Source organism: Benincasa hispida, chromosome 3, assembly GCF_027475165.1.
Source record: "Benincasa hispida cultivar pf3 chromosome 3, pf3_genome.v1.1, whole genome shotgun sequence".
Lineage (NCBI taxonomy): Eukaryota > Viridiplantae > Streptophyta > Magnoliopsida > Cucurbitales > Cucurbitaceae > Benincasa > Benincasa hispida.
The window spans coordinates 41,898,944-41,911,700 of NC_143480.1; the positions used below are offsets into that span (position 1 = coordinate 41,898,944).

Sequence of the window (12,757 nt, forward strand, 5' to 3'; positions counted from 1 at the left end):
CTAAGGAAAAGCTAAGCCAGATAATTGATTTCCATCGTTTAACCAATTATTCGAGCGAGATTTATCTAAGTTAAAAAGTAAATGCTTGCTAAATGGAATCCCAATTTAACACAAAAACTAACTTAACCCTTGCTTCTAGGTGGTGATTACTTAACGATTACAAATTAGGGCCAATCAAAGCAGTCAATTATACATGCATAGCTAATTTGTCAGATTATCCCATATAAGGCAATTGAAGAATATGCTCAAGATAAATTCTCATAAATTCATAATAAACTCGCAGAATTACATAACAAGTCTCAAGAATCGAATTGAAATGAACCCAAGCTAAGTTATTACCTTTTAGCCACAAAACATGTTCAAATGGGAAGAAATTATTACAGAATCTGGTGAAAAATGGGGCTAAAACCGAACTAGAACAGGGCAACGACGCTCGAAATTGAGTGTACTTGGTGTGTTGTAATCGGCTGACCCAGATGATCCTTTCATAAAACTACCGCGGCATTGCAACACTTAGAAGAGCGTTGCAACGCTGCGGTGCAAATTGGTCGAGCATCAAGCGAAGTCACAGCGGTGCCTTGACATTGTGTTGCATGTGCGTTGAGGTTCAATGTTTGTAAAACCACGTAACGTTGAAACGCTCTGGAGGAGCATTGCAACGCTGCCTATTGTCACACCCCTTTCCAGATTACCCTTTAAACCTGTAAAGAGATGTGACCGCAAAATTTACCAACCCTCTTGCTGGTACTTACTGCCTACTAACCTGCTTGACCTAGCTTAGAACCTTGAAATGCATATATATACTCAATCATCAACTTAAGGCAAATGATAATCATTAACAGAGTTCTACATTACTCTTCAATAATACAACTTGTACATCTTACATAAGCAATAAGCCCAACACACTTAATTAGTCCCTACATGACATAATACATGCGTACTACTTTATACATAACCCACATTTAGACTTTTTAACATTTTGGTCTTGAGTGGTAGAGCAACAACAGAGTCGTCTTCTGGGGAGTGACCTCTACCTATGGAAAAGACATTTAAATAGGGTGAGCTAGAAGCCCAGTGAGTGACTAACCTTTGAAACGTAAAAGACATACATATCAATCATGCTTAACGAAGAGATCATGAACTAAAAAGCGTAGCTGAAAATTGAGAAAGTCAAGCAAGTAATTACATAAAACTTTTCAATTAAAATTGAAATATAACATAATCATCATAATCATCAGCTCTGGGAGGCCTTTAGTGTTGGAGTGATGTCCTAAACTCTCGTTTGGTCCTGTAGTTTATAAACGTTGTATTGAACAAACGCTTATAATGTAATAATATATGATATTTTATTCACTATTGTCTATGAAACATGTGATGTTTTATTTGTTTTACCACAAACCAATAAACTAAGATCCCTGGTTGTCATTGTAACTTAAGCATGTATGTAGAGACATACAGGTAGATCATGCCTTAAGTGATAACCAAAATGGTTTGTAGTATATAGATATAGGAAGGAAACCTTATCCTGGTGACACTATGGATGCGGCCCACTTTGTAGAAAAGTTACAAGTGTTGTGACTTGCTACAGATGGTCTGATCTTGATCATTCATGTGGAGACATGTGAGCAGGGATGTCCTATATAAAGGAATTTGTATAAGACCGGACCACGAAGTGTTTTAGTCTCGTTATATAACGTCGTTCATGACAGAGACTTCACTTCACTAGGATGACCATAGGTAACATGTCCTCAATCCTGAGTGAGTTGGGAACTTCTGCCTCTGAGGGCGGTCCTTTGATTTGCATGTGTGTGAACAGCCAAATTGCTGGCTTAAACCTACCATTTTGAGGATTCGTCTAATTTGGGAGCTGAGAACTCAGCTACACAAGATGGAATTCACTCCTTCCCTGAAGTAGGGATAAGTAGATAGATTGCTCCCTTAAGAATTGATTCTGGAGCTTGAACGATGTGGCGTCACACACCTTCTCATGGCCTGAGAGGTGCCCACACATAGTAGAACTATGTTGTATTGTTCATTAGAGGGATCAGTGGTACTTAAGAAGTTAGATGTAACTACAGGGGTAAAACGGTAATTTGGCCCAACTGTACTTACAAGCATCTGTGAAGGGTTATCGTACTGTTGATTAGTTATATTCGATGGATACAGAAAAATATCTTTGGTGAGAAGAGTGAAGCTGTTGGTCTTTAGTGGAGTGCTTGGTAGTTAACGGATGGTGGATCTCATGGCTAAAGAGTTTAGTCAGCTATTCACGTACCGTTGGAACTTCAAGCCACAGGTCCATAAGGTCCCCTTGGTAGCTTAATGGATTCAAGTTGAGAATCAGTTTTTGGGTTAATTTAAAGTGTTCAAATTTACAAGAGGGAGTTTGATTATATATGATATGATTAAACTGATCAATTATATATGATATAGTTGACATGATGTATGAGATACATTAATTGGAGGAAAAGGATATAAATATGATTTATATCTAGTGAAGGAGAAAATGACTATGGTTTATATGTTACATATGATGTGATATTAAAACTATAGGTTATAAATATAAAATGATTATATTTATTTATAATTAAACAATTATGAGATAATTGTTGGTGATTTTCTCCATAACCGTATGTGAAAGTGGGAGGTTGCATTCAGTTTTCATAACTGAAGGAGAAAATGAAAATAGTTTTCATTTTTGCAGAGATATCGGACAATCGCTTCAGATTGGTACACTATCCATCGTATAGTTAACGAGAGCCTACACGATAGCTCAAGTTTTCCTAAACGATCATGTACACGCGCAGTCGACCTAAACGATCGTATAGCTTTTACGAAACGATCGCGCGCGAGAGCGAAATTACCTAAACGATCGTCTAAAGATCAGACCCGGTTACCTAAATGACCGTGTACCTTTTTCTAAATGATCAAGCATCCATCTATACGATATACACAAAATCTCTCCCACTTGCTTGGTCGTTGTATACGATCGTGTTTCCTTCTTCCCTCTACCAAATCCAACAGAGCCCACACCTCCTAGATTCTCACTCCAAGAATACCAAGGCCACTGAGTGGTGGTGTTCTTCTTGCTTATTATTCATGTAGAAGACCGTTCGGTGGTGAGCGACAACGAGATTTGGTAGACAATTTACTAGGTGTTGCAACGACACCGAGAGTTGCTGGTCTTGACGAGAGCGAGAGATACAGAAAAGACAAGTTCTTCAAAGGTGAGTCTCTTGTTCCTTTGCTATTTATTATCAAGATGTATAACTTGTTGTATGTTTGTGAATGTGGTATTTCTGTCACAATGAATTTGGAACGATTTTGCTTCTGCTCATATGTCCTCTTTGATGAGAGTTCCTTCACTTAGGCCTCAACTTCCACATTAAATATCTTTACCAGAGAGCGACTCCTCTGGTCTGCTTTTGAGCATAACCTTATTGAACCTCAGCTTGGTTGGGGAGGGACCCTCCGGCCCAACTTCCACTATAACCTTAGTCAAGGTGTATCACTTCTGACCATTATTTATGTCTTTAACTGTAACTCATCGAACAACTTCATAACACTTGAAGCATAAAACATAATAATGTTCTGTGAATACTTCCTGAATCTTAGTTGAGAACGAGCATTCATCACTCAAGCTCCCAACGCCTGTATCATGCCAAGAGACCCATACTTCGGCCTCGATTACTAAAATATGGCATAGGAGACCCATACTTCGGCCTCTCAAATATGGCCTAAGAGACCCATACTTCGGCCTCTTCTTCAGAACTTTCTACGTGCATGTGGAGTTACCAAGTACCGTTAACACCTTAGGTACTTCCTGGACACTTTCCATGCTTTCAGTATTTGACTTACTAAAAAATATCATATTTAACATCATATATATTATGAATTTTTCAGAATGTAGCTTTAAGCTTAGCATTTGTGGAAACTTAGCTACAATTTTTAGAACGCATGCTTCAACATAGAATGCTTTATATGAAATAAGGCTATCATATTACCTTGACATGCGATCAAACAAGTACATACTTGAGGAACATGCTAAGCAATCTCGTGAAGCTTAATTGCTTGAAAACATATAAACTTATCAACAATTATCATTGAATGACATAGTTTATCCCTCTTCATAGTTCTTGCTAATACGGAACCAACTCAATGCATAGCATTCTTCATTAACAAGTTTTATTGAAACTTGAATTCATCTCTTGGGATGTGGATCCTCCGTCCATCACCTTCCCAGTCATACTGACCCTATGTGTATGTAGCTAGGATCCTATCATCAATCGTCTTTAAGCTCGGTTACCACTTCCAGGTATTAAGCTAAACATACTTTACTAGGAGTCATTCACATAAACCTCACACTTAGCTTGTCTTATAGACCTAGCTTTCCCTAGTAGCATATGCTAACCATTCAGGTTTTGTCTAGAGCAACATACTTCATAAGCACTAGATATTAATTATTTGAGAACATCAAGCCTGTACCATAACTATCCATACTCTATAAGTTATTAATCTACCTAGCATTCGTAAACATTAGTAAAGTAAATAGCTAGGTAAACGTTTGAGGCTGGCTATCAATAAGTAACTTTTCATAAAAGCATGACTTGTTAAATCATTCATAAACGTATGTAAACATTAGAGTCACTCACAGTCTTTGGGAAATCCTTTTAAGATTGATGAGCTTCTCCTACTAATGTCAACCCTGTGAGCATATCAAATTACTTTAGTTACTAGTCATGGTTTCCCTTTTTAGACTCACTTTCAGAATTAAGCTCACATTTAATCATTTCGCATCCAAATCTTCATAACTTACATTAGGGCGTTGGGTACTTAGTCGAATTTAAAAAGGCTTAAACTTCAGCGGGTCGCCTTCTTTCTGACGCCCACACCCAGTACTTAGTAGGGTTTTGGGGTGCCAAGCCCACATTTAGCAAGTAGTTGCCTGTTCGTCCAACAAATTTCAGATTCAGCTTCTAATGTCAATAACTCGAAATCCTAACTCATTTTAAGAAAATTCCTTCTTCAAACATGCTCGAAATTGTGTTAACAGTGTTACCTCAAAATTTCAGCTAAAACTCTTTGTGGTTTGATCTGGAGCTTTAAATCTTCCCCAGTGGCCCTAGACTGCGAAGCTGCCTGCTTGTTCAACACTTTCTAGGTTTAGCTTCCAAAATATGTAACTCAAACCCCAAACCTTATCTTACAAAAGTTCCTTCTACAAACTTACTCATAAAGGTGATAACAATATCATCTTAAATTTTCAGCTTGAAATTCCATGTGGTTTGGTCTAGATCTACATTTCTTCGTCGAGTGCCCAGAATCGCCCGAAAAATGAACCTTCGACTATTCCTTCCTTCTTCGGCCCTTTCTCTGACGAGAACTCCCTTCCAAAGACTCGATTTTAGAAACTAGACTCACAGATCTTTCTAATGGTACCAATTTTGTCTTGTTTTCTCGAGCAAATCGTACTAAAATGAGCCTTAGAAGTTCTCTTCCCTTTTTATACTACCGTCCAACTCTTTGTGTGAAATCTCCTTAAGCCATCTCACCCATTAGTGGAGATTAAGGGTCGAGATTAAGCCATCTGTCCAGGTAACTAAAAAAAAAGTTCAAAACTGAGCGTTTGAGCAACTCGATGGAGGAAAGTCTTTACTTGATGAAAGATTCTGCGGCTCTCTATTAAATACTCGATGGAAAACTCAGTGTTGGGAGCTCACTTGATGCACGCTCCTTACTCGATCGCTCATACTCGACATGAGACCCTTCCTCGCTTACCCTTGATGCTCGACCCCTTCCTCGATCACTTGTATTCGATGCTCTGCAGCATTTACTCGATGCTCAAGCAAATTCTCTTTGTAAGGCTAGATCAATAAGTAACCGAGAGTTAAGTTCCTATACTAAAAAATTTTCCTTCTTCAAACCTATCCTTTACCTCAAAACACACAAATCCATTCTAACTTAAATATTTAACCAAATATTTTGCTTACTTAAACAATAAACATAATGAAAAAGGGGAAAGTAAGGTGCGGGTTTTACACCTATTCTATCCTAGAGCGTTGAAGGTGCAACGTTGACAAGCAGTGCGATGGTGCCATTGGGGCATCTTCGAAGTGTTGCAAACGCTGTCCTACATCCGAGCATTCTGTACAATAGCGTTGAGCTAGTGTTGGACTTAGGTATAATGGAAGTATTGTAACGCTTAGTAGGGCAACAACCTTCTTTCCTTCTTTATTTGATCATTTTAGCTCCTAACTTCATTATTTTTATACCTTTTTGTCCCCAACGCTTAATTCGACTGCTTGTACACTTGAGTCCTATAAAATAAACCATTTGACTAAATTAAGTAGCTAAACAATCCCGAGCTAAGTAGAAGAAGATAACACATTTCTAGTGCTATCATAAATGTGTTTTATTTCCTTTGTTATCTAGTTTTATTTCCTTCTTCCAATAAGTTTGTTAACCTTTATGTTTGTTGAAATCATAATATATAAAAGCAATTAAGATTTTATTTTGTATATATAAAGGTAAGAAAAATATTATGGTCTAAAAAAAATATTATTGATTTGCACGTACTTAAGCAGAATATATATATATATATATGTATGTATATGTTTTTCTTGTTCATGTCAGTTTTTAACTCTTCGATTGAAATTAAAAATGGATTAGACTATTAAAAATTGAGCCACTAAAAAAAATAATAGACAACTATTGGAAAAAAGTGGTAAAAAACTGACATAGAAGATGATGTACAATGTCGATTTTCAAATGAGAAGATATTGTACAATGTCGGTTTTCAACCAACATTGAAGAATATTGACATTGAAATTTCGGTCATCTATAATGTCAGTTTAAAATCGATATTAAAAACAACCGACATTAAAAACCTTTTATGACATGATCTTGATTTTCAACCGACATTGTACCCCTATAATGTCAGTTTTAAATCGACATTAAAGTCCAGTTTTGTAGTAGTGTGTTCAAGACCCAAAATTAGTATTTAAGGGAACTACTCCTCTATTTACCCTAAAGACGGGAAGAAGTGAATTCCATCTTGTGTAATTATGTTCCCAACTCCCTACTCGAATAAGTCCCCAAAATGGTGAACTTATTAAGTTGGCGACTCGGGTCATTCTCACCCATACAAATCAAATGACTGCCTTCATAGACAGGAGCCCATAACTCACACAGAATTGAGATCGAGTTACATGATTATCCTATGGAATATTAATCTCTTCTGTCAACGATATGTTACAAGAAGAGATTAAATAGATCGCAATCCAAACTTATACAAATTCATTGTATAGGATATTCTCACTCGCATGTCTTCACATTAACTATTTGGCTCAAATCATTCGTAACACTTATTTGTAACAATTACAAAGTGGGTCATATCTATAGTGTTACCAGAATAAGGCACCCAACCTTAATCCATATATTATAGACCCTTTAGGTTATTACTTGAAACATGATCCATCTATATGTCCAATACATACCGTTTCAAGTCTCATGAAATAACCTTGTATTTTTCCTGTAATGAATAACTAATTATTACATATAAAGAATAATCGATTGTTATATCAAATAACTAATTGACTACAAGACTTTAGGGCATAATCTCAACATTAGTAGCATTATGCTCCGAAATGATCTTCGTGATAATTACATCTTCTCGATGCACAATCTACCGAATGAGATGATACTTGCGCTCAATATGCTTTTCTCTCTTATGGCCCTTAGGCTCGCTGGAATTTTCCACAACACCACTATCATCTCTATAAAGGGTGATGGACTTCGACATGTCAGGAACAACTTCCAAGTTTGTCAAAAACTTCTTGAGCCATACAATCTCTTTGGCAACTTCACAAGCAGTTACATATTCTGCGCCTCCATGGTAGAGTCATTAATGCAACCTTGCTTTATGCTTTGCCATACTATAATCTCTCCATTAAGAGTGAACATTGATCCTGAAGTGAATTTTTTAAAATCCCTATGAGTTTGAAAATCAGAGTCAGTGTATTCTGTAAGGATCAGATCCTTCCCCATACACAAGCATGTAATCCCTCGTTCTTTGAAGATACTTAAGGATAGTCTTAATTGTAGTTCAGTGATTAAATCTACTGACAATTCCTACTGCATAGTAAATGTCAGGCCTTGTACGCAACATGACATACATGAGGCTACCCACAACCGATACATAGATTAACTTGTAAGTGTCGTTAGTTCTACCTAATCCGAAACAAACTATATTTGTAAAGCTCGAACATAAACCTAAACTAACTTGTAGTTAAAGTGGAACTAAGAGGTCAATCCACAGGAAAGGTTATTTAATCTTTTCCTTAACTAAGCTTAACTGTCAAAGCTATAAAACGAGGATTTTTTATTAAGATAAGAAACATACTAAAAATCAAAAGACAAAGGATAATTGTAACCAAATTTAGAACAATCTTGTTTCTAATCCAAGTTAGATGTTCAATACAATTCCTATCATTGAATTCTAGAAATTTAATTCAAAATCGGATTAAGCTCGCAACTACCTATTTAACTAGATTGAATTAGTCTCTATAAAGGCAGACAACTAGCATTAACCTAGTCAAGGGGGTGTCCTAATTATTAATTAAGGTTGGGTAGCCCTAACCCTAATCAATCTACATGCTTCTACTTTTATTGGGTTAGATAGTGGCCATATAGAAGAGAAAACACATGCATTAAGTTCTAAGATTCAATTCCGCTGATTAATTGTCAAGATAGTTTACTCAATTAACCAAAATTTCTTCAAATCTAGTAATTAGTGTATCCTAGGATAGCCATTAAATACACAATTACTAATGCCTCTTGTAGATATTGGCTAGACATTCTATCGAACACATTAAAAACAATGCATTCAATCATGAGTGTGACAAAACCAAGCATCTAGACTAAACATGTTCAAGATATAGATCATTCAACATGCTTCAAGAATTAAAAACATATTCAAGAATGCTCAAATCAGATTGTTAATGATAAAGACAAGTAGAAAACTCAAAAGAATTTGCAAGAACTCTTGAAATAGAAATAAGACTCAATTACTTCACAAATCCATAGACAAATTCATGAAGAATTACAAAATGTTGATTACAATCCAAAAAGAAAGTAAAATCTAAGCTAAGTAGGAAACATAATTATTATAGAGACTACTTGATACAAAGAGAAATTCTAGCCTCCATTGAAATTGTGCTTTTTTCTTGCAAAAATGAAAGAAAAACTATTTATACTTGCATGATAGCATCGCGATGCTGAGGCTAGCGTTGCAACGCTAAATCGCAAAAAAGCCAAGAAGCGTTGCGTTCGAGACGTGACGCTGCATTGCGCGAGGCACGTGCGTGGGATCAGTCACGTCAAAATCCGGAGCGTTGCAACGCTGTCCTATTTTGCAGAAAAAGTGAGCTTTCTGTCTTCAAGCGTTGTTCGATGCTTTTCCTAGGGTCGTGACGCTAGAGCTCGATGGCATTTTGGTAATTTTCTGATTCTCTTCAACTTTATTGACTTTCTTTGTCATTTTTTTATCCTTTTGGCCCAATTTTCTCAGAATGATTCCTAATCGCTTCCAAGACCATTTTACCTACAAAATGAGCATTAAAACCAAATAATCAATACAATTTTGGAGAATTAACATAAAAAATATGTCTTTTAAAGACCTAGCACCTGTACACAACATGACATATATGAGGCTGCCACAGCTGATGCATAGAAATCCGTCTCATTTTCTCAACCTCTTAAGGAGTCTTAGGCAACTGTTTCTTCAAGATAATTTCATGCCTGAAAAGTAATAAACCTCTCTTGGAATTACCTATCGAAAATCTGACAAGCATTTTTCCAATATTCGATGTCTGAGAAGAGGCCAGCATTTTGTTCTTACGTTCTGTAATGATCTGGGTTCCTAGAACAAACTGTGTCTCATCCAAATCTTTCATTTCGAATTGGGTGGCTAACCATTGCTTTACATTTGTCAGTAGACCTACATCATCCCAATGAGTAGGACATCATCCACATATAATACTAAAAAAGCTACTGAACTGTTGATAATTTTCTTATAAACACAAAATTCATCAACATTCTGGTCAAAGTATGTAAGTAGTCTTTAAACTTTCACTTTTTTGTCTCAGACAGATCATTGAATTTTAAATTTTATGCCTAATAAATTATTACTTATTTGACCTTATTTCTTTTAATAAAATCAAGAAGCTTTAGTAAACCGATTTGTCAATGTTTTAAAATTAACTTACAATTTGGTATAAAGTCTCAAATTATATGTTAGGCTATCGCATGTCAAACATGGGCCTAAAAGGGTAATATATATATATATATATATATATATGAAATAATTTCGCATATAGAAAAAAAATGTCAGATTATTTATAGAAATAGAAAAAAAAACATTGATAGACACAGATAAACTTCTATTAGTTTCTATCACTGATAGACATTGATAGACTTTCATTAACCTCTTTCATTTTCTATCAAAAGTATTAAAATTTTGTTATATTTTACTATTTTGTGTAAATAATTTTTCTTATTTTTGAAAATCCCCTATATATAAAATAGAAAACAAGTTATAACTTTTTCTATTATGTCTGTGTAAATAATTTTTCTTATTTCTTTATGTCTGTGTATATATATGTGTATGATATAATTGGCACTGGCAGAGTTGTATGAAAAAGTAAAATTTTCTAGTTTAGTTAAGAAGTTATAAATAAAGGGGTCTTCTTGGAAACCACTTTAGACATAAAGAAAGTGTCTTTTCTAACATCAAACAAAAATTAACGAAAAAAGGGAAAAAAAGAAAGAGTCTTTCTTTGTTTTTTGTGTGCTGTTCTCTCTGTAATGGCAAGAAAAATAGCAGAACAGCCTCTTGTTCTTGGAAGAGTAATTGGAGATGTTGTGGATCCCTTCGTCCCAACCATTAAAATGTCAGTCAGTTTCAGCAACAAGCAAGTTCTCAATGGCCATGAATTCTTCCCTTCTTCACTTACCTTCAAACCTAGGGTTCGTATTCAAGGAGAAGACATGAGATCCTTGTTCACTCTGGTAAAAACTAAATTAATTATTGGTTTCTTTCTCTCTCTCTCTCTTTTTTTTTTTCCTTTTAAATTTGATATTTGATATATATATATATATATGTATGTATGTTTTTTTTTTTGGGTTAGGTTATGGTTGACCCTGATGTTCCTGGCCCTAGTGATCCATACATGAGAGAACACCTTCACTGGTAATTTCAACAATAGTAGTGCTAAAATTAGAACTTTTTATTTATTTCAAACTCTTGAGCTCTAGAGTTGAAAAAATATAAACTTTGAAGATAACCCATTTCCAAAATAGCAATTTCTTTCCTAGGGATAATTTTGAGATTCTAATTTGGAATGATTTTCTAAATGCCTTGAAAATATTTTTCTATTTAAAAGATGGAAAATTGAAAACTCATTACCAAAATAACAGTTTCTCTCTAGATAAATTTAGAGTCTATTTAGTATGATTTTCTAAATGCTTAAAAATATATATGTTTTTTTTTTTTTTTTTCCATTTAACAGATGCAAAATTGAAAACCCATTACCAAAAATAACTTATTTCTCTAGGGTTTAATTTTATTTAGGAAAAAAAAAAAAGAATTCGTACAAAAAAAAAAAAAAAAAAAGAAAAAAGAAAAGAAAGGGGGAATTTTTATCAACAAGTCCGAGATGGTTACCTAATTTTTGGCCTTTATTTGGATCTCTTTTTCAGGTTGGTGACTGACATTCCAGGAACTACTGATGCTACTTTTGGTATAGGTTACTTCCATTAGCTACTTTTTATATTAAACAAGAATAATAATAATAAAACTGTATTTGAATTTTAAAATTTTGGGTGATGAGACAGGAAAAGAAGAAATGAGCTATGAAATTCCAAAGCCAACAATAGGAATCCACAGGTTTGTGTTTGTTCTGTTTAAGCAAAAACGACGTCGTTCGGTGAACACTCCTTCTTCGAGGGATCGTTTCAATACTCGAAGATTTTCGGGTGAGAATGATTTGGGTCTTCCTGTGGCTGCTGTTTATTTCAATGCACAAAGAGAAACTGCTGCAAGGAGGCGATAGAATTATCATTAATTAATTAATGCTAAATTTTCTCTTAATTTCTTCACCATTTTAATTTAAAGAAAATTCATATTTCAAGACCTTTCATCTTCCTCATTAATTAGTTGATTTTAGAAATGATCTTCTTCTGGGTCTCTTAATTTATATAACATTCACTGATCAATATTATTATTGCATAAAACCCAAAAAAAGAGCCCTTTTCTAGTGTACTTGTGGTTGTGTTAATTGTTGTAAGAAAGGTTGTATTTTTAATTTTCTAGTGTTTGTGTTTTTTTAACCAATCAGCTTGTATGAATTATTATTGATGTAATAAAAATTGTTTGAACTTTTTATTAAAAAAAGAGATTGATGGGTAGGGATCAAGACAAGAACAGAGAATCGTTATTATTAATTTATATAGAGATTTTTTTTTTTTCCAATTTTCTCTCATTTTCGTGGAGAAAAATGACATATCAATATACCTTTGATAGAGACTATCTGGTATCATTCCAATTTTATCGAATATCTTAAAAATAAATTCATCAATTAATTCACTATTTTTGTAATATATAACCATGGATGGACATTCTTTTTTATCTATGGATATAATTAATACAAGTTATTTTATATACTTATCATTAATGTACATAATTCTAACTATTATTAAT

General features: G+C 34.5%; 1 protein-coding gene across 1 annotated transcript; it reads left to right on the forward strand.

Moving 5' to 3' along the window:
* The first annotated feature begins 10,683 nt into the window (after nt 1–10,683).
* Nucleotides 10,684–12,451, forward strand: LOC120074562 (protein TERMINAL FLOWER 1-like). Its single transcript, XM_039027720.2, has 4 exons — nt 10,684–11,067; nt 11,187–11,248; nt 11,758–11,798; nt 11,893–12,451. The coding sequence occupies exons 1-4, from the start codon at nt 10,864–10,866 to the stop codon at nt 12,108–12,110; spliced, it is 525 nt and encodes a 174-aa protein (XP_038883648.1). The 5' UTR covers nt 10,684–10,863; the 3' UTR covers nt 12,111–12,451.
* Nucleotides 12,452–12,757: the final 306 nt, after the last annotated feature.